We start from the raw sequence: 25,026 nt of genomic DNA on the forward strand, positions 1-25,026 counted from the left end.
TTATTATTATTGGTTTAATTTTATTAAGGCATGTATAGTTTTGTCACCTTCTTAATTTTACTCTGATAATATTTTATTTTTTGACTTTAATTCTTACTGTATATTTTCCTCTCATTGTAATTCGATAGCATTACTTGAATTAATCTTTCCAATCTCATGGATCATGTGATTTACTTTCCTAAATCAACAAACGTATATGTTTGATTTAAGATGAGTGATTTTTTCAATCCAGTGTAGTAATATAATAATAATAATAGTTTCAATAGAATATTTTAGTTGTATATTTAATCTTTCATCATCCTCTAATTATTTCAATTAATTTGACTTAATTATCATTAAAGTGCCAAATTTATGTAATTGTTTAAGACAATAGTTTAGTTATTCCAATGCTCAGCTTCAGTCAAAGTAGTGGTCACAAAGAGATTATATTTTTTAAAAAAATCAAATATAATTCACTATATATATATATAGTAAGAATATATTTATACAACGAGCAACCTTTTAATTAATCTCCAGACTCAATCATAAAATTCACAGCAATTTTCTTTAGAATTGCAAATAAGATAAAAGGACAGCATAATGGATCTATTATATATAGTCTTATCTTGCTATACATAGCAAGAGGCTATCATCGTGACTCGAATTCGTGATTACAAAGTCACACGAAAACAACTTTAATGTTGCTAAAGTTCCCATTCGGGATTGCAAACAAAATAGAGAATAAAATTGTTCTGTACACAATTTCACAAAAACCAGTATGATTGTGATGACAAATACAGTGGATCAATCACAACTTTAGTGGGTCACATTATTAATTAAACTGGAGCAATTGCTCTAATGTCCAACTTTACATTGGGAGACAAAAAAAACAAATAAACTCAACTACATGGAAAAGGAAAAGAAACCAGAAGATCTCAGCTTATGGCTCAAATATATTGATCATGTTAGCTAAGATCCTTTACAGCATGGTAAATAAACTTATCTATGATCTCCAGCAAACTACATTCCGGCAGTCATCGATCAGCCAACCGAAAAAATTCAAAGGGGCTGGTTACACTATACAAATACCTCAACTCACCCAGAAACAACTAAAACAAAAAAAAAGAAAGTTATTAGTGGTTAGAATCAAGTGAAGCACCAGATCTTGCCTGAGAAATTCTGTTTGCGTAGATGGTCACCAGCCGAAGCTGTGTGCTACTTAGACCCTCCAGATATGGTAAAAATGACTTCCCCAATATGATATAGATTTCCACCAAACAGAAAACAACAGCCTGAAAAGTAGTTAATAGAGAAAAATGTTACATAATCATCAAGAAAAGTAGAATATCAAACATAGGGTATAATTTCCAAACATAACTCTAGAAAACAGCAATGAAAAAAATTTATCAAACTCGAAAGTTGTTATATGAAACTTGAAAGACAACAACAATACAATAGTTTACTCAGTACACTGCCTTCAAGTAGTGTTCCATAAAGAACTCAAGCAAATTCAAAGAATCAGACATTTGTACATAAGAGATCAGTTACTAATGAGATTGCCTGTGCACTATTTTATTCCAAACTGGAACAAAAGAATGCAATTCCAATTTGCCACCTAAAATTCACCAGGCATCACATTTCTATCCCAGAGAAATTATGGTGGCCCAAATCAAGCTTACTAGAACTTTCCCAGCACAAGAGACAACCGTGGTTTAACAGGATAAGCAAATTAAACAATTGTGAAAAATGAAAAGTTTTTGGATGACACTAGGTGATCACTAGATATATAAATAGCATGTGGAACACTTAGAATTAGATAATTCAATACTACAGAATGTATTAAAAATAAGTGCCAACAAAGTCCGATAGAATGGTATAGGATAAACATGTACCTACACTATAGCATAAATCTTTCACTTTCAAATACAACATCATTTTTGCAGGCAACAAATAGTCGACAAAGTGCAGGTTATATTTGGCTCAGCTTTAACAGTAGTAGTATTTTTATGCCTTATGGACCTATTAATTGCAGTTATGCTAGCATATGCATAGCAAAGAAAGGATCATAATAGGCATAGGTGACGTGATACACAAGTGGGAAAATCCACCTTTCTCACATCTGGACTTTGGTTTCCGAATGCATCAAATAATGCTGGCAAACATGAAGGCAAATGCTTCGTCAAATCTTCTTGAGGAAGCCGACCAACAAGCTGCAACAGAAAAGGCCTGAGTAAATCCTTTGCATTGTTAATTAAATCACTAAAAACAAGAGAGTCAAGCCAGTTAAATTGATCTTATCCTATTACTGAACTATACGGAAGGTAAGTTTGGAAATTGCACCATTTGGCCTAATCGATTCAACTTGTCTACTCGTAAAATCTAACATTCGTTTTAAACAAGCTAGCGATATTTTTTGTTGCTCATATTCATCAATGTAAATAATTGTTTCTAGCTAATGAGCTTATTTCAGGGTTGCATGCACAACCACTGCCCCTACCACAATAACTCTGGTATGTTTTCTCCACGAGGCATATTGTTAGTATACCGTGGTCTACAAGATTCCATTAACTATGTGAATATAATTTCAAGTAGATATTCCTTTTAGCCTAATCGATTCAACTTGTCTACTCTTAAAATCTAACATTCATTTTAAACAAGCTAGCGATATTTTTTGTTGCTCATATTCATCAATGCTAAATAATTGTTTCTAGCTAATGAGTTTATTTCATTTAGTTAGAAATGAATAGTATACAATTTGAGCTGTTCCTATAGTATTTTTACACCTTCTAAGCTACTTATAAAATAGATCAGCTATTTTGCCAAAATTCTTGGAACTGGAATAACACTGATCAGCTATTTCTTGAACACTGGAATGACACTAGCACAGAACATTGATTAAAACAAACAAAATAATGGAATATGATTGGTTTAGATCAGAGTCAAGTGAGATTTAAAGAATCTAAACGAAGAAGGGAAGAAAAGAAAGAAATGCATTTGTGGAGCAGCAGCAAAACATGTTCAGGCTTCAAATATAGGAAGGGATGAGTTAGTCTGACAGATGGGGCTAGCGACTTTATGACATGCATGTTTAGTTGGGATGGGGATTAATTAATATGCCACTAATAAAATTACACGCATTTAGATTAACAATAACAACACTTGTTCCCCAATACTCTTTAATATAATCATATGAAATTAAACAATTTACTAATGTTATAATTAGATTAGTGATCATTTGAAGATACTCGATCTCTAAAGTAAAAAGTGGGCTCATCGATGGAAAACAGATTCCGTATATTTAAATATTACATAATGATAATGTTGTTATAATGAGATTCTTTCTGAGACATCAAAAATTTTCAATTCTGTTTTTACTAAAATTTTTTCACCATCTCATCCCTCCAAATCCTGCCAATCCCGATTTTGCAGACTATGACGGGAACAAGGGCAATGGGAGAAGGAAAATGAAAAAAGAAAGAAATGAAATTGAAGAAATGAGCAAACTAATGAAAAAAAGAGGGGAAGCTAGATTTATTGCATAGCATAACTTTTGTATTTTTAGTAAACATGAAATAGTTCATACCACCTAAATTTTTTTAATTGTTTATTAAACTTGAACTTTGAGGTAGACCGCCCAGATCTATCACTGATACAGGTAGTATTCATTGAGTTGATTTACAATTAATCTTGATATTAACAGAAAAATAATATAAAGCATCTTGTATAATTGTTCCCCCAAATGGAGTAACATTGCGGCTATTCATGTAGACTACAACATGTTGGTATAGTTGCTTCCTGATGCTGGAGTAACGTTATTGCTATTCACATAGAACACCAAAAGAAACCAAAAGCAGTCCCCAAAGCAAATATTAAGTTGTGACAAGGAAACAAATAGTTTTATGTCAAAATGCTGAGAAGAATGCAATGAAAAGCCAAAACTTAGGTCATAAGAGAAGATACCTTGGTTAAACAGTTGATACAAATAACAAGACTCTTTTCATCATCACTGACTAATAGTGGAACTATAACCTGCAGAAAGAGGCAAGAGTTGAAGAAAAATGTCTAAACATAGTGATTACTTTACTAGGAAAAATAGTTTCCAAACAAAGATTGTCTAACTTGGTAGTTCATACACTTAGGAATCTGTATGGATCAAAGTGCGTCAAGATAATATTCAGGCATTGGTTTGCTTCGTTTGAAACCTGTAAGAAAGCAAAAGGTAAAGCAAAGACAATAAGCTATAGTTTTGTACAAACTGTTAAGAATATAATATATATGTATATATATTTAGCCCTTTGCTAATGCTCATGCTACAAGTGCTAAGTTAATCAGACTCGCACTAAAACGTCTGTATTCAAATTGTAGTAGCACCAACATAAAGTATAATCCTAATTCAGTCAAAGTTGATTGGTTAGGCTTAAACAAGTTTTACAGCTGCTAGAGCATGGTCAGAGTGTTAAGAATGTTGATAGTAGTAACTAGCAAGTATTATTCAATCACTTAACAAAGAACATCTAAAGAAGGAACTAAGGAAGAAGTCATACCTTCACAACCTCATCTTTAGACACATGAATCAACTTCTCAGTGACAATATCAATCGAATCTTCCATTTCACTTTTCTGTGAGTAAAAAATGAACAAAGCACAGAGAGCAGTTAGATAGTTAGACAGTTCGTCAATATGAATATATGAAGAGAATGAAATAGAAAAGGCAAGACCTGGTTGTCAAGCATTCTAACTATCACAGAAAGAGCCAGTTCCCGCACCAAAGGATCTGAATCATCCAACACCTCAAGCACAGCTGTCAAGATCTGATTGAAATACTGCAAGATATGGCATTACACCAAAGCTTAAAATGCATATAAACATATCATATTTATTAACAAAAGGAAAATCCATAACAATACTATATTAAATATCATAATAGTAACACAATCAATGAAAAGTGCAGTCCTCAACAATCCTAGTTATAAAGCTTTAAAACAGTGAAGCACTCAAAATTGCTAAAATGAACATAGCTAGAATAAAAAACACAAATGAATCGGCTATTTTGTTTCAATTTAAGACTAATCAGAATGATTGAATTCGGTTGTATTTTTTTCTTGTATGTCAAGCAACTACAAATATCATTACTGACTGGGAGTCCCACATTAGAGTGTCATTTGAGGGAAGATTTCCATTGGCATGTAATCCAACAACGATAAAATTTCCCAAAGCAAAGGGGCACAGTGCACACCACTTCTGCCATGAATAAGAAGCCGATGCAGAACAGTATGTTCATGTCCATTAGCCACCAGACCAAAGAGTTACGATTTAGGGTTTTTTCAGCTAGGAAGTTTAGTTAGAATGAGGTAATGATGGTATTATATAAGTGTCCTATTACAATTTTTTTTTTGAAAACTTTAAATCTAACATTAATAAAATAAACTAGTGTGGTTGTAGCAATCTTCATTCTCCACCAATTTATCTCAGTTCTAGAGGATTTTGGAAGAATATTAATAGAATTCAAAATAAAACAATATGTAGTACATATGGACAAAATGAACACAGAAAAACAGAAAATGCATGTCATCCCACCATCATAGTAACATGTAGATGCAAGAAGGCATGATTGGGATTCTAAGTCCAAGTTCCCAGAAAGAGAATCATCAGATCCATGTAGATTGATATTTCTTTGTCTAACACTGGGAAAAAATTAAGAGCATGTGGACCAGAATCTGAGCAATAAATTACAAGAAATTCCAGAGCATGGTTAAAAATATCAGTGCAGGTAGAGGTGTCAATGGCTTAGAGGAAAGGTAGGATTTGGTGCCAATCAGCATACCATGCGTCAGTACAAGGAGGTGCTGATCATCACCAACCAGAAGGAAGAGGATGAAGAAGAGCAGAGATCAAAGGAGAAGAGAATAAGGGAAGCAGACTTAATTAGCTGCCTAGAGATTTCTCTCTCCCTCCACACTGGGAGGTTTGCTGTCCACCTCAAGCCTTGTGTCAAAGCTTCATCACCGCCTCCCTCACAAGTTCATTTGCAGCTGGAGGTTCATCATTTGATTGAGCACAGGATTTGACACTGTTCCAAAGTAGGCATCTCCACAGAACAACAACATGAATGAAATTTAGAAAAGTATTGTGCAAAATTTTCTGTCTGCATTATAGACAAAGGTGTCACCTATTTGTGTAAGACTAAAAGCAGAAAGTAAGCACATAGTTGTTAAAAGTATTCTCTCTCTCTCTCTCAGTGTGAAATTCCCAGAGCATGCATATTGGTAAGTTAAAGAAATTCCCAACTTTTTACAGAAAATTATATTTCTCTTCCTCCTTAGTTTAAAGCTTATATCTGAAAAGCACAATGGTTGGGGAAAAGGTCGGTATTGCAAGAATAAAAAATTCCAACTCTCATAAAAATGTGTATGGTTGATTGAACAAAAATTACTTCTATCTTAGGATTGACAAGCTTAGTAAATAGCAAAAAAAAAAAAAGAAAAAAAGAAAAAAAAGCTAAATCTCAGTTACTTCATAATCCCCTCAAGACCAGTGCATCAGTCTCTCCTCTTCACCTGAAATCATCCTCTTATTTGTCACTTCTCCCTGAAGATTACCTTTCAGGACTCAAAGACCATGTATACAAGTACAACACGAGAGAACAGAAAAGGTAAAGAAACATATGTATGTTTTTACCAAAATGTTTTATAATATTTTTTTGGTCATCAAACAATACCATACAGGTCCATTAGCCAGTGGAAACTCTAAAAATTTAAGAGCACCTTCTTAATCTGAATTCATATTGTTCCTATAACATCTTTTGCGTATTACATATCATTAAAGGTTAACCTCAATGAATTAACAACCCTGAAACCACATGCCACTAAGATTTTACTTTCCCAAGTATTGTACACAATTTGAGCAAAAAAATTTCACCTAATAGGGAGAAATATATTGTGTATTGACCCAGTTGAAAATAATTGTAGGGGATGGGAAACAAGAACAATCAGAATATAGAACAACAGTATCTACCTTTGCCCAGACAGAACTATCATTCTTTAATGAAACTTCAGCCAGCTGTTGCAAGGTGTCACGTTTCTCTGAACTTGAGTTTGCATCATTTACATTGCAAATCTTCAAACAAAAAGGAAGTTAAATTGACCTAAATTAGATATCACAGATACACATATTAATTGCCCTAAATTGCAGTTTTGCTCATGTTTTAATGGTAATTGGTAAGACCAAAAAGAAGGGAAAGACATGAAAATTACATTATCTATGCATACCTGATGAAGAAGTTGTGGAATGCTAGGTCCCATATCTCCTTCTAGGTTAGATTTAAAAAAATTAAGATTATTATGATTCAGTTCAGGATCTCCATAAATTTCACTTTCACCATTCATATCAATGGCTTTGTGTCCATAAGAACTGGCTAGTTCACTCATGTCTAGACGCAGAGTTAACAGAGAACTTTCATGCTCAATGTCGTAATTTGTTTTCTGGGAGGAACTAGTTACCAACCCATCTTGAGATGAAGGATCACAAGCACAAGCATCAACATTCCGAGAAGGATGATGAGACTCATCAGAAGCTGCACGAATGGTGTAAGCATCAAACTGCATCGATTGCTGGGTTGAACTCAACTTCTTCCCACCCTCACTGTCAACAGAACTGGCTGAGTAATTTGCACCATGAAAACCTTTCTTTGAAGCTCCAACATAGTCTTCCTCAGCCGAAGTTCCAACAACATTTGATTGGTCATAGAAAGATTTTGGACGCTGACGTTCTTTCTTATTCTGCAAGTAGTTCATTAACTCGACCTCTATACGAGGCGTATATTGCTTAAGTTTTCGTCTTAACAAGTTCTGCTCTTCAACAGAAAGACTCAAAATGAAATTCAAGACTCCAATTGCATCAAAATGGGAATAAACTGATATGATGCAAGATGTGGATGTTTCCTTCAATCTTACATTTTTGTCATTTGCCAAAGGCAATAACTTAGCAAGCCATAGCTTAAGAAATCCATTGTTGCTATAACCATCAGAGTTTATCGTATGTTTATTAAAGGAATTATTTGCAAACTGAATGACAGCCAATTTTGCTTTAGGAGATCTCTGCTCATCAAGAGAGCGGACAAGAGCAGGAAGAAGAGAATCGATGCTGTATGCCTTGCCAATTATCTCAATTGTTGCTGAACAAGGCTGCCTTACCAGTTCCTTTGGATCAATTAATCTAGCAAAAATATGTGGCAAGGTTCTTTCAAGATAATTCTCAAAAGGCTTTTTGCAAGCTGGAATAATTTCAGCAAGGGTGATAAATGCTGCCTGTGCAACTTTATGGTGAGGATCATCTAAATATCGAAAAAATAACTTCATAACCTTCTCAAAATTCTGTGTGACTTCCAAAACACCTTTTGGTCCTTGCTGCAACAAACTCCAGAGGTAATTGAATGCAGAAACCCTAGCTACCCAATCTGAACTGGGGTTTAGTCCCTCATTAAGTGCATCACCAAGGGTAGCTGGACCATCTATATAGCTAGGCATTTCACTTGCTAGGATTTGAACATCATCCAAACTATTTCTAGCATTTGCCACGCCCTTTCCAGTCACCTGCTTTCTTAGAAGAGGCCGCTGAAAGTTGGGGACATAAGGATTATGTGAATCCCTATAGCTAAAATCCTTAGATGGTGTCTCCAGATAATGTTTATCAATATGGATACTTGGAAGTCGCCTAGATAACCTGTGATCAACATTATCTTCGCTACCACTTCCATCTTGCAACCTTTCAGATGACCGTTTCAAGTATGATGAAGACAAAGAAGACAGGGAAGCAGATGTTGCATGACTGAGGAAAGAGGGTTTTGATGGATCTCTAGATAATTGAACCTGACTGACTAGGTCAGACATATTTAAACCACCATTCCTGTCACTAGCTTTTCTAATGCTTGCAATGGTTGAATCACCCAATAAAGAACTTTGCACAGAAAAAGAACTTGAGGAAACACTAGTAGCAAGTGGTGTATCTTGGGTAGATAGGGTATCAACACCTGCGCCAGGAGCAAGATGAGGTAAGATAACTCAGCTTTTGCAATTTTGACAAACATAGAAAAGTTAAACAAAGAGTGAATCTAGATCTGACTATAAGTAAACTATAAACCATTATGCAATAGCTAAATTCAAAGGTCAGCATCTCAAGGATACCTAGGTCCAAGCTTGTGGAGCGTGCAGTAGCAAGGTTTTGCTTGTCAGACATGCCGATACCTTTCAGTAAACTCTCAATAGCTAGCACCTTCTGTTTGCTTGCATGAAGCACACTTTCTAGGCTTCTCTCAGAATTTTTACCAAGTGATTTGGATTTTGGCACAAGGCTAGTCACTGACGAAATAGATGAAGTCTTATCCATTGCAATAATTGCAGAGGTACCATATCCAGGCATGCATGTACTCATGGATTGAGATGGAGCACGAGAAAATTGCACTCCCCTTTCACGTAGGGAAGGAGAAGAATATCGTTTGTGCATTCCTCCATTCTCTTCATTCAATAACTGGAAATTGTTACAGTATGCCAAAATCAGATATGCCAAAAATAAGTTTGTTACTAAATATCACAATCAGATAGTGCTAAAAAAAAGTCACAAAATGAAAAGAGAACTCGCACCCTCTGTATGACAGGATCAAATGATACGAAAAGACACCTAGACCTCTCTGGCCAAGTTTTTGTAAACATCCGGTAGCATGTTCGAGCAGTTGACCGCACCTAGAGAGAGAGATAATGGAAGCCAGTCAAGGAACCACATTAAAGGGCGAATTGTAAAGTGCCAACAACCTTAATTGGTGCAAGAACTAGTAACTGATGACATGAAGCTTGTTGCAGACTAATTTGTAATAGATCTCAAAACTACAGACAAATCTAACCTAGGGTGCGTAGTTCAAAATTTATCCGTCTAGAATCTGATTTTCATCAACAAAAGAGAAATTCAGTTAGGCCGGGAAGTTTAGTTTGGGTCTCCAATAGGTCATGAAGCTCCAATGATGGTGTAATCATGGTTTTAAATCACAAGCCGTATCAGAGTTTCGATTTATGACCAGAATGATACAATTTTGGTGTTGTATCGTGCCATGCCGATATGATTTCAATATTTTTTTAAATATAAAATATATTAATTAAAAATAAAAAATTTGATCTAAATAATAAAAAAATAAAATACAAAAAATTAATAATAAATTTTTTAAAAAATATGGGATTGTGATGTTTCCCTATGGTAAATAAATAAATAAATAGAAATTTATTATATATTTTCTGAATTAAAATAAATAATATATATATTAAATTAATGGGATAATTGTATTAGGGTTTGATTAAGCCCGTTTAAATTATATAGTTAGGAATTGATTGAAATTATTAATCTAAATTTTAATTATTAACCTATATTTCCTTTTCTTCTCCATCCCACCCCACACGCCCACGGATGTGGGCTCCACGACCTGCAGAGGTCGTAGTGGCCTCCACGACCCCGCAGAGTTCGCTGCGGTGCTGGGCGGGTACCGAGCGAGAGGGCGGAATGGCAAATTCCACTAGTTTTGCACGACACAAAATGAAATTTTAAACCATGGGTGTAACTATTAATCTTAAACTTTAGCAAACCATCACAAACTCATCTAGTGTTGTTAAAAAAACAATGCATTAGCCTAGAGGCTCACCTATATGAAGCAAGCAGTTTATATTCTATAAATTATAAATTCATTTAGTGTTTCATTCTCATCATGTAAAAGGTAAAGCTATTGAACAAGGAGTGCGGAGTATAAAAAATTATAGTGGATAGGGCCTTTAACCTATTAGGATGATCTCTGGAACATTTTAGCAATTATATTGGTCTTTCACCTTTGGTCATGCATTAGCCACTGCAATGGTGTTATATGTTATAACACCTAAAAATAATAAAAAAGTATGCATTCACATGAAAACGCCGTCCACTTCAATCGCCACGTGAGTGATCGATTTTTATAAATTGTGACAGATATGGGCGTTATCATAAAATTAGTTTATTATTTTTAAAAAATATTTTATTTTTTATTTTTAAATAAGATTAAATTTTTTATTTTAGAGAACCTTTGGCAATCATGAGTGTTATATGTTAGACCCAAAAAGTTTGATCAACCTTTGGCAATCGTGCATGTGTTAGAGCATGTACACAAGCACTGCTCTTTATCACAGAATAGGAAAGTGCAAGAGTGAACAATTAGAGGATGGGTCCAACCATGCTCATTGATTGGTGTTCAGATGTTAACAGTCACATGTGGATTCTAGTTAGGAGTTGTTCATGTCATTTCTTGCAGCTGATATCATAGAATCTTTTTGGCTTGTTGTCATAATTTTTCCTCTTCTTTTTATTATGTTAAGGTTATGATCATTAAATTATTTCTTGGGAAATTAGTCAGTGAACACAATAACTACTGGCCAATAGAGTTGCTCCCACTTGGTATGGTCGACGCAGACAGCTTTATTGCTTGATATGTGTGATCTAAGGCTGATTTCAAGATATTTTCCATCTCAATTCCCTCAATTCCCTGTCAGAACTGTGCATTTGCCTCTATGGAAATACCTACCAGCAACTGAGAGGTCATTCTGGGCATGGGATTACAAAGGCTTTTGAATGAATGTGTCGAATGATTGTTTTACCACTTAACAAAGCCAATTGAAAAATCAAATACAATAATTTACCTCACTCATTGCATCTGCTATGCAACACTTGATTAGATCTTCATATAAATCAGCAGAACGTTGAATTTCTGGAGCATCAGCCCAGTACTCCAATATCAGAAGTGCATATTCACAACACCTAGTAAAGAAAACATGAAATTTCAAAGAACAAAAAGGTACATACAGGCAGTCTGCACGATCCCTACTCACCTAGCCCGAAGAACAGCACTCTTCTCATTCTTTGCAGCATCAGTTACCCGAGGGAGCACACGGGCAACTTTGCAGTTTCGCAACATCTGAGGCAATCACATATTAGCAGGAGTGTAAATGAAGAGTCAATCTCCTAGTTAAACTGGTCATATATGAAAATTTTAATCATGAGTCATACTGTTTTAATGCAATTATCTGCAGACTCTGCAATCACAAGAACAGTTATCACAACCAGCTTCATAAGTACCTGAAATGATTCGTTAAGCAATAGTCGCATTGTTATAAAGCCAACTCTATGGTACACAAAGGGAATTACCGGAATGAAGATCTCAGCACAAGATTCAAAATCACCCAGTAGCTCCTTTGATAGTAAGCTCAACAAATGGCATGCCTAGATAAGAAAATACAATGAGAAATTTGTCTTATCCCATCTTTGGTTATCTGATAATTTGATGTGACAAAATTTCAATAAAGAGCACAAACTATAGATTTATGGTTTAACAATTTAAGTCAAATCAAATTGCGGTTGAATCATCATCAAACAATTGCAAGAAAGTGCATGCCAAAGAAACATGCAATTTGACTATGCTGTGTTTACATGGAGAAACGGGAGGAAATTGAAGTAGCTTAAAATCTAGTTGGCAAAGAGAAATGAATTTAACACAGTTAAGGATTGTCAAATCTAATTGAAAACATTAAAATTGGTCCAAGTCATTTAAAATTTTATATTTTGTTAATATTTCTAGAAAAATATTTGGAAAAATTTTTAAAGTCATTCGGTCTTTAGGAAAATTCAAATTTTTATTGGCATAAACTAAGTTTGATTTTATGAAAATTGAGTCATTGCCATTTTAGAAAAACGAGGATCCCATGTATGATGATAGTCTTTGAATTAATAATATTTACTCTTTGGTTCTCTTTGTGTGAGTTTTTTTTTCTCTTAGTGAGAGTTTATTCTCATGGTGAGCTTTTATTTTCCCTTTGTAAGATATTTTTCCCCTTCAATTCCATCTAATTCTTGGGTTGTATGCCAATTTGATTTTGGTGTTGCATCAATTGGTATCAGAGTCCAAGCCTAGACCAGCCTAGTGATTCAATCTAGTTACTAGTTTACCTTTAAGTCTCCTTCATCTTTAAGTTTCAGTATTAGTTACCCTTTAAGTCTCCTTCATCTTTAAGTTTCAACATCCACACTCTTTCCACTACTATTCTCCTTTGATTAGATTCTAACTAGACTCTCACACCCTCACCTTATCTTCTTGCATTGTTGGCCTCCCAACAAAAAAAAAAACTGAAAAAAAATAAAAATTATTTTAATTGTGCTATAAAAAAATAAAAAATAGAGTTGCAAAAACAAACTCTTGCTGTCACCCCCTTCCCTCCACCACTCTTCTAAGTCACCCATCATCACCAGCTGACACCTCCTTTATTAGCTAAATTCTCGATCAATGCTCTCATCACCACTAACACAATCCCTGTTTGCTACTTCAGCAACTTCATCGTCGCCCGCTATCCATCCATCCTATAACCATGTCTCTACTGCCCCTGCAATTCTCGATGCCCTCGGTTGCGCATAGCATTCACTACCATTGTCATTCCCTTCCAAACAACAGTGGTGTCATTGAGAGCTAAGCTTCCTATCCGCATACAGAAAACTTGGTTCCTTTCTGGTGCCTTCTCTATTGGTGACGACTGACGACTATCGCAGCTACCACAACAACCACCTCCAGCTTGAAGGTTGCTTTGCAAGCATCATCACACCTTACCACCAGCTACCACAACTGTCTCTGTTCAAAACTACGATAGAGGGATTGCTGGAGACATCTCTATAGAGTATGAATTCTACCTCAAAGTTAATCTCTCCCATCCACTCGTCCTAAAGCCCATCAACCTCGCCAGAACCTTATCGGAGTACTCGTCGGAGCATGCCATCTCCAAATGTTGCATTGCTTGCTGCCAGTGTACCCACATATCACTCAGTGCCTTTGCCGAACTAAAATAGGTTTCAGATTCTAATTTGGCTATTTTGGACTTTAGCCTAAAATTTTTATAAATTTACATTTTAGTCCTAAGATAAGAAAATTTGTTACTGTGGCAACAATAATAAACACCAAAAACAAGGAAAAAAAAAGAAAGTTGTGTTGGGATCTATTTTGAGACTTGAATCTAGTTCAAAGGTTTTAATCCAACATAAGTTTTGTGAAAAAAAAAAAGACAAAAACAACACTAGGCGTCGTCTACTAATCATCATTAGACTAGGCTCACTTCACTTTTATATAATTGCTATCTCTCTTAAAAATTACTTTTGTTTATTTAATTGGTAATTTTAAATTACTCACATTTATTTTTATTACTATTTTCACATATTATTCATAAAACCAAACTATCATCATATTTCCTATTTAGTTAGTCATCTATATATATAAATATATATATAGGGAATGTTATCCTGCACTCCTTACCCTGCACACTTCATGAGCATCTAAAATTTTTTTTCGTTTTAAAATTTTCTTGTGCTTAATATTATAACTCAACTTAGGCAAAACTCTAAATGACTTAACCCCAAGCTGCACCGTGCCTCGCGTAGGATATATATATATATATATATATATATATAATAATATATCAAAAGAAAATTATTTGTTTTTTAGTTTAGTTATCATGCATAAAAAAACATATCATCATTAGCATCCTCTTTTACTTCCATTTTAATTTGTTTATCATCCATCATCATCCATAACAAAATTATATCATCATTAGTTACCCTCTTTTACTTGCATTTTAATTTGTTTATCATCCATCATATTATCCTGCATTATATTTATCGCAATATTTTATAAACTCATCAATACTTAGATAATATTACAAGAATAATTACTTCAAGTACCACTAAATACATAAAAGATATACAATTATAGAAGTGAGAGATATTTAACCAAACTATACTCATGCGAATAATGAGCTATGACATTACAAGAAGAATTACCTCAATTACCACTAAATATATAAAAAAATATACAATTTTAGAAGTGAGAAATATGTAACCAAACTATACTCATGCAAATAACAAGCTATGACATTACTAGAAGAATTACCTCAATTACCACTAAATACATAACAAAATATACAATTTTAGAAGTGAGAAATATTTAACCAAACTATACTCATCCAAATAACGAGCTATGAGCCTATGACATTACAAGAAGAATTACCTCAATTACCACTAAATACATTAAAAAAAAACAAGTTTAGAAGTGAGAGATATTAAACAAACTATACTCATGCAAATAACAAGCTTAGTTTTGTAAGAACTACAACAAAAAATCCAAATAATTATTCCTTACACTTGTAAATTTATGAAAACATACAAACTCATACACAATTTTACTCAGTCAAATTATGTCATGTCTACAGAAAAAAATTAAAATATATTTTTTTAAAAATAATTGTTGTACAGTGTTAGAATAGATGTGCTGTTTTGATGGTAGAATGGAACAAATACAATTTGTCAAATTCACTTAATGGATCTACTAAAAAATATCTGCAACTTATCTGCACCATTAGAAACCAAGATGAACAAAAATCCCATCACACATTAGCATGAAATGAAAAGGCCATACACGAAAATTTATGTCCAGCCAAATTTTAAAAAAAAAATCCTAACAAATAAGTAAACATTATAGGTTTTCTAAGTGAAGTAACCTCAAAGACAACATCCAAAGACCTTAGCTCACTCAATAAACTTTTAGCTAAAACAAAAAGTTCAGTTCAAATAATCCACTTGATAACTAAACCTTAATAGAAGAACACTGTAATAATTTCAAATAACTTTTAATGACACCTTAGATGAGCTCGTTAACGATGCAATCTTAGGAGAACTTATGACTTGACCTCTTTTAGAAACTAATCGATCCAATATTAATTATGACTTAAGCATGCAGATCATAACTGAATTCATATTATTCAAAGAAACCAAATGAAGAAACTAAACATAACAAGGATCATGAAAGACATCAACTAAAATTTTGTAAGTCACTTAGAATGACTTCTTCTATAGTTAGTTATGACTTTAATGTTCATCAACCAGTTGAGTTAATTTCTTTATTTGCTTTTATCTATCAAAATACAGATGCCCTTTGCATATAAGAGTAGAATTTGTACTGAGTAATGATTATTATAGTGTCTCAATTTTTCATATTGCATTCATGAATTTATTTTCTTTGTTTCTGGAAGGCACACAAGTCAAGGGAAATTAATGTTCCACTCCCTCAATTGCTTACACAGAAGTTAGGAAGTGATTCAAAGTCCTTTCCTCAAAAAGATTTTTTGGCCTAAAAAATTCAACCCGAAAGTGGTAGGAAACAAGCTCCATATACAAATAAGGGAAATGACTCGCATCTCCACTCCCATTGATGGCACTTGGAGGACAATGGCAGTTGTGGCAGTGTCGATCTAGTTGCATCATCAGTCTAGGAGGCCCCACAACAACGCCATCAAAAGGCATCATCAATTTGGTTGGTGCTGTAGCCAAGTCTGGAAGGCTCAGCTACAACGTTGGAGGCAACAACATCGATCCAATAGGCCTTATTGTCAAGTTTAGGAGGCTAATTGAGTAGTGGGGAGGAGTTTGTTCTAGCGAACAATTAGGTTGATCAAGGTCAAGCCTTCAGTGATCGATGGCAACGATTAAGCATTTTCATGGGAGAGATTGAGGAAGATGAACGCATCCAAGCAATCTCCTATTCTTCTTACCTCTTTTATCCTTCCTATCTGTCGAAGAAGCAATCAGGGATAATGTAAACAAGTTTCCATCCAATTTATTCTCTACAGTTGCACTAGAAATTCCTTTCCACTTCCTCTCCTTCGCATGAGGTAAACAGCACCTAAGTGAAGGCACAAAGAAATAAAATATATTATCTTACTCCCTTGTATTTCTTGTTTATGTGGACGAAACCAGGAGAAAAGAAATAAAATCCCATATCATATGTTTATTAGATGCCTAAACTTTATTTCCTCCATTTTGGCCCAATCTAGCAGAAACAAAATAAGAGAAACCAGATGGAAGCAAATTCCATAGTTATCTTTACTTTGTTCCAAGTAAAAAAGACAAAATGATAATCTTATTTCTTTTCTTTTCCTACTATTTCTGTCTAGGAAAACATCATAAAGCCCATCATCAACAATAGACATGTACCTGAAGAATAATAAAAGGAAAAAAATTGAAATTCAACTCATGATTATCTCCCACATTAAAGATTTGATTAAATAGCCACTTAGACTGAAGATGTTAAATTTGCTGAAAAATAAAACTTCAACCAAAGAAAAAAGAGAAATGCTGAAAGGTTGACATTGTAATAGATGATCAAAATTTTGCTGAAATATAAAACTCTCAAAAGAGAATCGACATAATACATTTTTTTCATGTTACCCACGTTCAAGGGAAAATAAATGTTATAGCACTTGACCATGAAAGACACGAAACCAAGGATGATTGCTTCATAGTATGCATACAGAACAAGAATGTTATTCAAAGAACATGTATGTATATATATACATGTATTGAAAACAGTGGAAACAGCATCTGCTATGAGATGCTTTGATGAAAGGCTTGAAGCGAGATGGTCAAAGACCTAAAACAGGTTTGAGTCCCAATATACCTGATAGATATGTCGTAAAAGGAATGATGGTGACTTGTGAGGCGAGCTGCACTCATGCACAGTAGCACAGAGATAAGGGTTTGCTTACCAAACAAATCTCAAACAACAAACTAAATGAAAAATTGGACAAGGCAAAGAACAGTGAGATAAGTACTACAAAAGACTGCAAGCAAGAGTTTAATAAAAGATGATACAAAAATGCCTTATTTTAACTAGGATAAAACATCAACACTCAACTGTGTTGTAGTATTCATTGGAAATATGAATTGCCTGGCTTTATTTGATTAGAAATGTAAAATAGGGTTGACATCAGCCACAATAAATTGTTAATTTTATGAGTTAAAAGAGATACAACATCCTCAAACAGCTAATCAGTCCATAATTTGTATATAGTTGTTGGTCATTATAAGAGATCAACAATAAATAGTTGCAATCTAGGAAGATAGTTTAATTTTAAAATTTGGGTTTCAAATGATTCGAATTCTATTATTGACCTCAACAATTATTGTTCTGGATTATCAAGCATATTTTCTCAAAATTGTGTGGTTCCTTTTAGAGAAAAAAAAGTGGTTTCCTTTGAAATTTGACAAAAGAGGATTGCCCACTTGATTATTCAGAAAAAGAAGTGTCATTTTGATTTATACAACTACATATCATTCTGGTTGTTTATTAATATGATTTAACTATATAGCATCTTCTTACTCCTGCCACCAACAAACCAAAATGAATATAAAATTATATATAAAACTTTATATGATTCAGCTGAGATCATAATATAAGCAGATAACAGTTATAAAAATTACAGGAGTAATGAACCTGTTTCACAATGCTAGAACGCCGATCCAATAGCTGAGTATTAAGAGGAGCAATTAGTTGCTTTAGGAGTGTAGGAAAGGATTTGTAGTCTATAGCACCTGATAGAATATCAAAATGTTTAGTTCAGTGATAATGAGAAAAAAGTCAAAGGGAACTCCAAAGAACAAAAAGAGAAAAGTTAGAGCATGGATTTTCTAATAAAAAAATTAAAGATGAAATACCTAACAGACAAGACATGATCCACAACAATAAAATATTAAAATTGATCCATGTCTTAATAGCATGAGCTTATAGAATAACTGGTTAGTGCTGAAGGTCCTATATCCAATACTGGCAAAATCAGTATGTAAGGAAATAGATATCCAGGTTGATTCACTCCAGAAGTTGGACATAGGCAAGGATCATGCAGTCTAGTCAACCCACCCACAAGGGAGGTGGGTGTGTTAAAAATATAAATATGCAAACGGATCCTTTCCATGAAGGCTCAAAATTCTAGGAAAATGGTTAGCCAATCAACTCAAACAAATAAACTCGTCACATATGAGCAAGCTGCACCTAAGAAATGAAAGATAGCAGGATGGCAAGACATTGTTTTGAATTTGTCTTATGACAAACCATTCCAAGGAGACATTGACAGTGAAAAGTTATCAAAACCTCAGAACAAATGGACAACGAATGGCACCAGATACAAGGCAGATATCATAGCTCCCACAAAAGAACAAATTAGCCTCAAGTCTACCTCCCTCTGTTTTCCTCTTCTTCCTCCTCTACCACCATTCCTTTTCCTTCTAAGAAACAATTGCCAACCAGCACCATGACCCAAAGCAACCACTTTATGTTCCGTAAATTGACACAACCCAACACACATACTATGACCAAGGGATTAACCCTGATTTTATGAAGAGGTTAAGCACTAATGGGAGTACAGTCGAGAGAAAAATGGATAAAAATGCCTTGGTGAACAAAGTGAGATCTAGTATCAGGCAAAGGCCAACTTTGCCTTATTTAGTATGAAGGGCAAGATGTGATTAACAGAAAATATTTATCCAATAGTCAAAATAAGTCATTACAAATTAGATCACAGGATAATTTCAAGTCACATATTGTCAGATAATTCATACACAAAGTCTAAATTTATGCAAAAAATTTAATTAGATCAACAATTACTAAAATGATGAGGGTATTTTTTGCACATTGGCTTGACCTATGGGCCATCAAAGGATTATCCCTCTTGAAAACAAGGCCCTATTAACTTTGCCCTTCCCTGAAATTCGCCTTTAGGGGATAGGGATATCTTATTTGTTTGCCAATGCAGGAATAAAACCCTCCTCATCAAAGAGTCATAAAAGGAAATCAACAATCCTAGATGTTCCCACAATTAATACCATCTTATAAGAACATTTTTGAACAAGAACTTAAACGATGTCAGTCACACAAGAGACTGTCTATCGATAAGATATATGATCATAAGGTGAAGGCTAAGCATTTCATTGAGCCTTATTAAGCCTAAGATCCTATTCTTGGCCTATATGAGATTAGAACTTCTGAAAAAATATTCAAAGGCACGAGGTTAAGTAACCAGGGACGGTTAAGCTTACAGAATGGTTTAAGCTATACAAAGTTTGGTTAGATATATGCCAATTGACTAGACAATCGCACAAAAGTACCCTCGTAAAAGAAATAGCAACAATTTTGATAAGAAACTAAGCATGGGTGTAATTAGATCATAAAATAATAAATAGCACTTGAACCTCCGAAAATAAGGCCTTCAACTCTCTGCATGGCAGCAATGCGAAGTGACCAATCTTTCTCTGGAACAAGCGTAGATGCAATATTTTCAAATTCCTTAATGAGTTCCTTCTCTGAAAACACATTAATAGGAACCACAGGCTTTTCAGCGGACTCATTGTCACCTAAAAATTCATTCAAGATTAATGGTTAATAAGAACCAAAACTAATGGACAATAAACTCTTAGGCAATGCAAGCAAGGGCAAGCAATTCCATTAAGCATACTAAACACGGTCATGTCATTGTTGGAATAGGGCTGATCCCTGTAGCAAGTGTTAAGTTTGTCGTCAATCAGGTTGAAAATGAATCTTCTAGTTATGCTATTTCTTGCTCTGAAACCAGTGAATACAGAAAAAAAAATTAAAAAAGGAAGAATCACAAAGAAGGTCCACTTATTCACTAGAACCTGTTATTGAGCATTTATTATTTTTGTACTGCCACTTGGCTGATATGATCCTAAAAAAGACGACCAATTAAAAGACTGCTCCAATTGCACATTCAATTGAAAAATAATTATTTTTATCTCCTTTAGAATAAGTCACTCCCTTTAGAATGAATTATTTCCTCTATGTTTTCTAAAATAAATTAACTTCCTCGTTGACAAAACACCTTCTGTACTCCGATAAATTATTACCGTATGAGCCTTTTTGTATCAATCAAATTAATGAATACCATTTGGAATTTAGAGGTTGATCGCCTAAAAGTGATCATTCCCTTTTCGCTTTCATTTCCCTTGAAGTAAATAAAAAGAGGATGTTCTCAAGAGGATCAACCTCTAAACATCAAATGATATTATTTCATTACTATGCTTATGCAAAATATATCATAGAGTGAAAATTTAATGGAATCCAATACATTTTGTCTACAAGGATATAGATTTTTGTCTAGAGAAAATAAAGGAAGTAACTTATTCAAGAAAGAAGATAAATTAATTATAAATTGATGGGCAATCAAAAGGTTCTTTAAATTGATCTATTTTTCCAAAAAAACATCAATTCTAAAAACATAATTGTTGGCTATTCCTTCCCATGAAAACAAACAAAATCCTAAGAGGTATATATATAATATTTGGAAACAAATGGATGATTTAAGGTGAAGATCAACACTAACCACTAGAAAATGAGGTTTCTCTTTGAGCTATCTTGGCCTTTGGACTGTTCTTCTTATGGTTTGCAGATGATGGCCTCATTTCAGCTGAAATATAAGAAATTCCAACTCCATCTGACAGCTGAGGCTTTGGTTGTATTTTTTCTAACCTGGTACTGATTTCTTTTATCTGCAAGAATAAATAAATGTTTTGAATGAAGCTCCTTCAAATCTAATAGCATAAAAAAAAACCTCTCCCAAGTTAACCCTTATAGCCTTAAATTGTAAACATGAAACTCAGAAAACTTCATTCCGATCAGGAAATCAAGCTTAAATTGTGTTCAAAGCCTTTGAAAGTTACCATTGAGGAAGGAAGATGGTGACGGTGTAATTCCTCACAAAATTGAGGTCCAACTTGGGCATACATCTCCTACAAGCAAGCCACCACAACATGAGATGTTCATATCATAAATTGTATGTGATCATACCTACACTTAGAGGAGGAAAAGAATTTCAGGTGATCTCACAATACTTTATTACAACCCTTTTCTCATCAAAAAATTACTAATCACCATTACTTGTCCAGTGTAATAAGCACATAATCACAGAGTTATCCCATGGTTTATAAAACCATACAATACCACCATTTATAGTTGGTATTTACCAGACATGAATTGATAGGGTAACCACCCTGCTTATGGTACTCTACCTTTGTAAGTGCATATTAGAGAGTATGCAGAGTATGTGCAATATATCACAGGTATTGGTATATTGCCTGTACCAAGCTGCACTAACTTTTAATTGCTAAACATAATCAATGATCATTTAATGATTATGTAGATATTTTTCCCATTTTCATGTTGGTTTCATTGTATATACTCCAAGCCACCTCATTTAACTTGCTTTTTTTTTCATCTTCCCTCTACATCTACTCTTTTCTACTTGACTTCATTCGGTGCGGTGACAAAGGTTATCAATCCTGCCTGTCAGCTTAGTACAAGGATAGAGAGACGTGACCAGTAAAAGTGAATCCGTGAGTATATGCATTCTGCAATGCAGACATACTGCAAACAAGGCAATATTTTGGCAGTGGCTACTGCAAGGCCATCAAATGTTCTAAAGATTGGCAACGAGTTTGTTATTTTTTAGCATATAAGCTCGTTGCCTTCTTTCTATTACTATATTTCCTAACATAATCAGCCACAAATTTAAGTGACAAAAACCGACACAATGTTTTAGTCTCACATCAGATGATAGATTATAAAGTGGTTAAAAGCAGTTCCTGACCTCGATACACGAAGTAGCAGCTTCTCTTACACCCTGGTTAGAATCAGTTAACAACTGCAAAACCTGCAAATGGACAGGAAACAATCAGTTTGTTAAATTAATTGACCTCTGAGATCCAATGTGAAGATACAAGCACTGACAATAGAGCATGCCTTTCAAAATCAAAAATTACTCATACATGAGGTAGAAGAACTCGCTGAAGGGGTAGCTCAGTTGAAGCAAAAAGTCCAATGGATGCAGTGACAGTCCGTGCAAATTCTTCCCTCACTCTCCAACTTCTGTGTGTCCAGGCATAACTACCAGCTCTTTCAACAATGATAGTTGGGGATGATACCTAACTTGCATGCGAACTTAACCATGTTAGTCATTTCATCCCAAACAAGAAATGGGAAGCATCAGCATCAACAGTTTTGGATCAACAATATCTATACCAAGAAAAAACTAACAGGGTTTTTTTTTTAATATAACAAGGAACAGGATATAACAACTATAAAAAAAGGTATAGACAAGAAGATGCTGTAAGCAAAATCAAAATGAAAATAGAGAATTGAATATTCTAGTCCTTCACGTAAAACGTACTAAAACGGATTTAACATCTTTGAAGTTCAAACAAAAAATGAACTCATTTAAGAGGCAGCATCAAAAGCGTGGCTAAAAGCCACAATACGCCATCAATGCATAAACAAAAGAAACTAATTCTCTCCAAAGAAGAAGAATATTCAATGATCGGACTAAAATAACTGAAAAAGTATTAATTTGCTATTCATGTGGAGAATAAATAGATCCAATCATGAATTTGACACAAACTTTCAACTATTCAAACACCAAAAGCATGTACATGCCGATATAGTGCACAGGCCAATACAACGAACACTTCCCGGCAGTTGATACCATATAGCAACCAAAGAAGAAAAGGAAGCTTCCAATGCAATAAAAAAGAAGGGTTGTACAAAGAATCCCAACCTCCATGAGAGTAATCAAAAGCTGTCTGGCCGCGTCACGGACGGGCTGTTTCCCGTCCCCTAGCCTCTCCACGACAGCCGGAACAAGTCCGTTGAAATGAAGCTTCAAATTCTCTCCAGACAGCACGGCGGCGGCGGACAGCGCCTGGAGCGCGCCCTGCGAAACACGGAAGTTGCTGTCCTTGAGGAGATCCATGCAGGCATCGACGAGCGCAGTGACCTCGGCCGCCGGAGAGGCTCCTGGTTGTAGCCTCCAGGACCTGGCGGAGCCGCTCCGCCCCGGCCATCCGCTCCTTGGTGTCCTTGACCCGCACCATCTCCAGCGCCTCCTCCATCGGAGCCCCGTCGAGAAGGAAGGACGCAGATCTCGAGCAACAAGGGCTCCAACCCACGGCGAGAAGCGACCGGATCTGGCGAAATCTCGGGGCAAAGCTTTTTCCCACCGCACCAGCCGACCGTTCCGGAGCGAGCGACGAAAAGCGAGTCGGTGAAAAAAGGAAAAAGGCACCGTTTGGTTCTTCAGTGTTTTAGAATGAAGAGAGCCTTTCCAGTGAAGATCCCTTTTATAATTGCAATCTGTGCAAATTAATCTTGGCCTCAGGATTTATTCCTCATATATCTATTTAAATCTAACGGCGATAAAGTGAGTTAAATTTGTTTTCAAAAGTTGCATAGTTTTTAGATATTATTTTCTTAAATTTAATATTTTTTATTTTTTAAATATAGTTTAATGTTTGGAAATATAGATTTAAATATTAGGCATTATTAAACTTAGGTCAAAATTCAAAAGGATTTTTTTTTCAAATCTTCTGAGTGTATTTTTTAATTGTCTTAGAGTATTATTTTTATTTAAATTTTAAATTATTTATATTATAATAATTATGAAATCGTAATTATTAAAATATATTTTATTAATAGATTAATTATGCATCATAGTAATTATAAAATTGTAATCATTATAATATTGATATATACTATTGTTATATGTTATAATAATTATAATTTTATAATTATTATAACGTATCAAATTGATTCAAAAATTAGATAAAACATAATAAAAAAATATAATGCCTTTAATAAAAAATTAAAATAAGATGCACCATTCCAAAAACAAAATCGTCTTCTTGATATTTCACCAAAACTTATAAAAAAAATTGGCAATAGAATGTCCTTCTTCAAGGCTCACATTCTTTAAATATATATAAAATATATAAAAAGTACACATATAGATTGATATAGATAAATAAAATATGATAAAGTACACATGTGTATTTTATTTAATGAGTAACTATAATAAATAAGATATAGGTTATTTTAAATATATATATATAGAGAGAGAAATGCTATTATGAGCGTCGGCTTCCTACGCGTCCGTGCGCGCCGACCGCCGACCTCCACGCGCTTCCACCATCCGTTCATCGCTGTCCGACCACCAACGACCGCCGGACCGGACCCGTTGAAACCGCGACTCGCCGGCGCACATTTCGGCATCGGATTTCGGCCGGATTGGGCCGGAATCCGACCGGAATTCCGACCGAAACAAGGGCAACAGTGTCTGGC

General features: G+C 34.5%; 1 protein-coding gene across 1 annotated transcript; it reads right to left on the bottom strand.

Annotated features, from left to right (window-relative positions):
- Positions 1 to 789: 789 nt before the first annotated feature.
- LOC141827716 (CLIP-associated protein-like) lies at positions 790 to 23,974 on the bottom strand. Its single transcript, XM_074715033.1, is given in 22 exon segments — positions 790 to 1,271; positions 2,088 to 2,189; positions 3,940 to 4,008; positions 4,113 to 4,181; positions 4,524 to 4,598; positions 4,697 to 4,801; positions 6,993 to 7,094; positions 7,247 to 9,006; positions 9,161 to 9,503; positions 9,617 to 9,715; positions 11,681 to 11,798; positions 11,870 to 11,955; positions 12,048 to 12,116; positions 12,186 to 12,260; positions 18,343 to 18,440; positions 20,094 to 20,255; positions 21,242 to 21,407; positions 21,579 to 21,647; positions 22,505 to 22,567; positions 22,683 to 22,838; positions 23,468 to 23,695; positions 23,697 to 23,974. Coding segments are annotated over 22 exon segments (4,278 nt in total). The 5' UTR covers positions 23,802 to 23,974; the 3' UTR covers positions 790 to 1,112.
- Between the last annotated feature and the right edge of the window lie 1,052 nt (positions 23,975 to 25,026).

Source organism: Curcuma longa, chromosome 4 (assembly GCF_044706935.1).
Source record: "Curcuma longa cultivar G26 ecotype Majalengka, Jawa Barat chromosome 4, ITB_CL_G26_1.1, whole genome shotgun sequence".
In the NCBI taxonomy this organism is placed as follows: Eukaryota; Viridiplantae; Streptophyta; class Magnoliopsida; order Zingiberales; family Zingiberaceae; genus Curcuma; species Curcuma longa.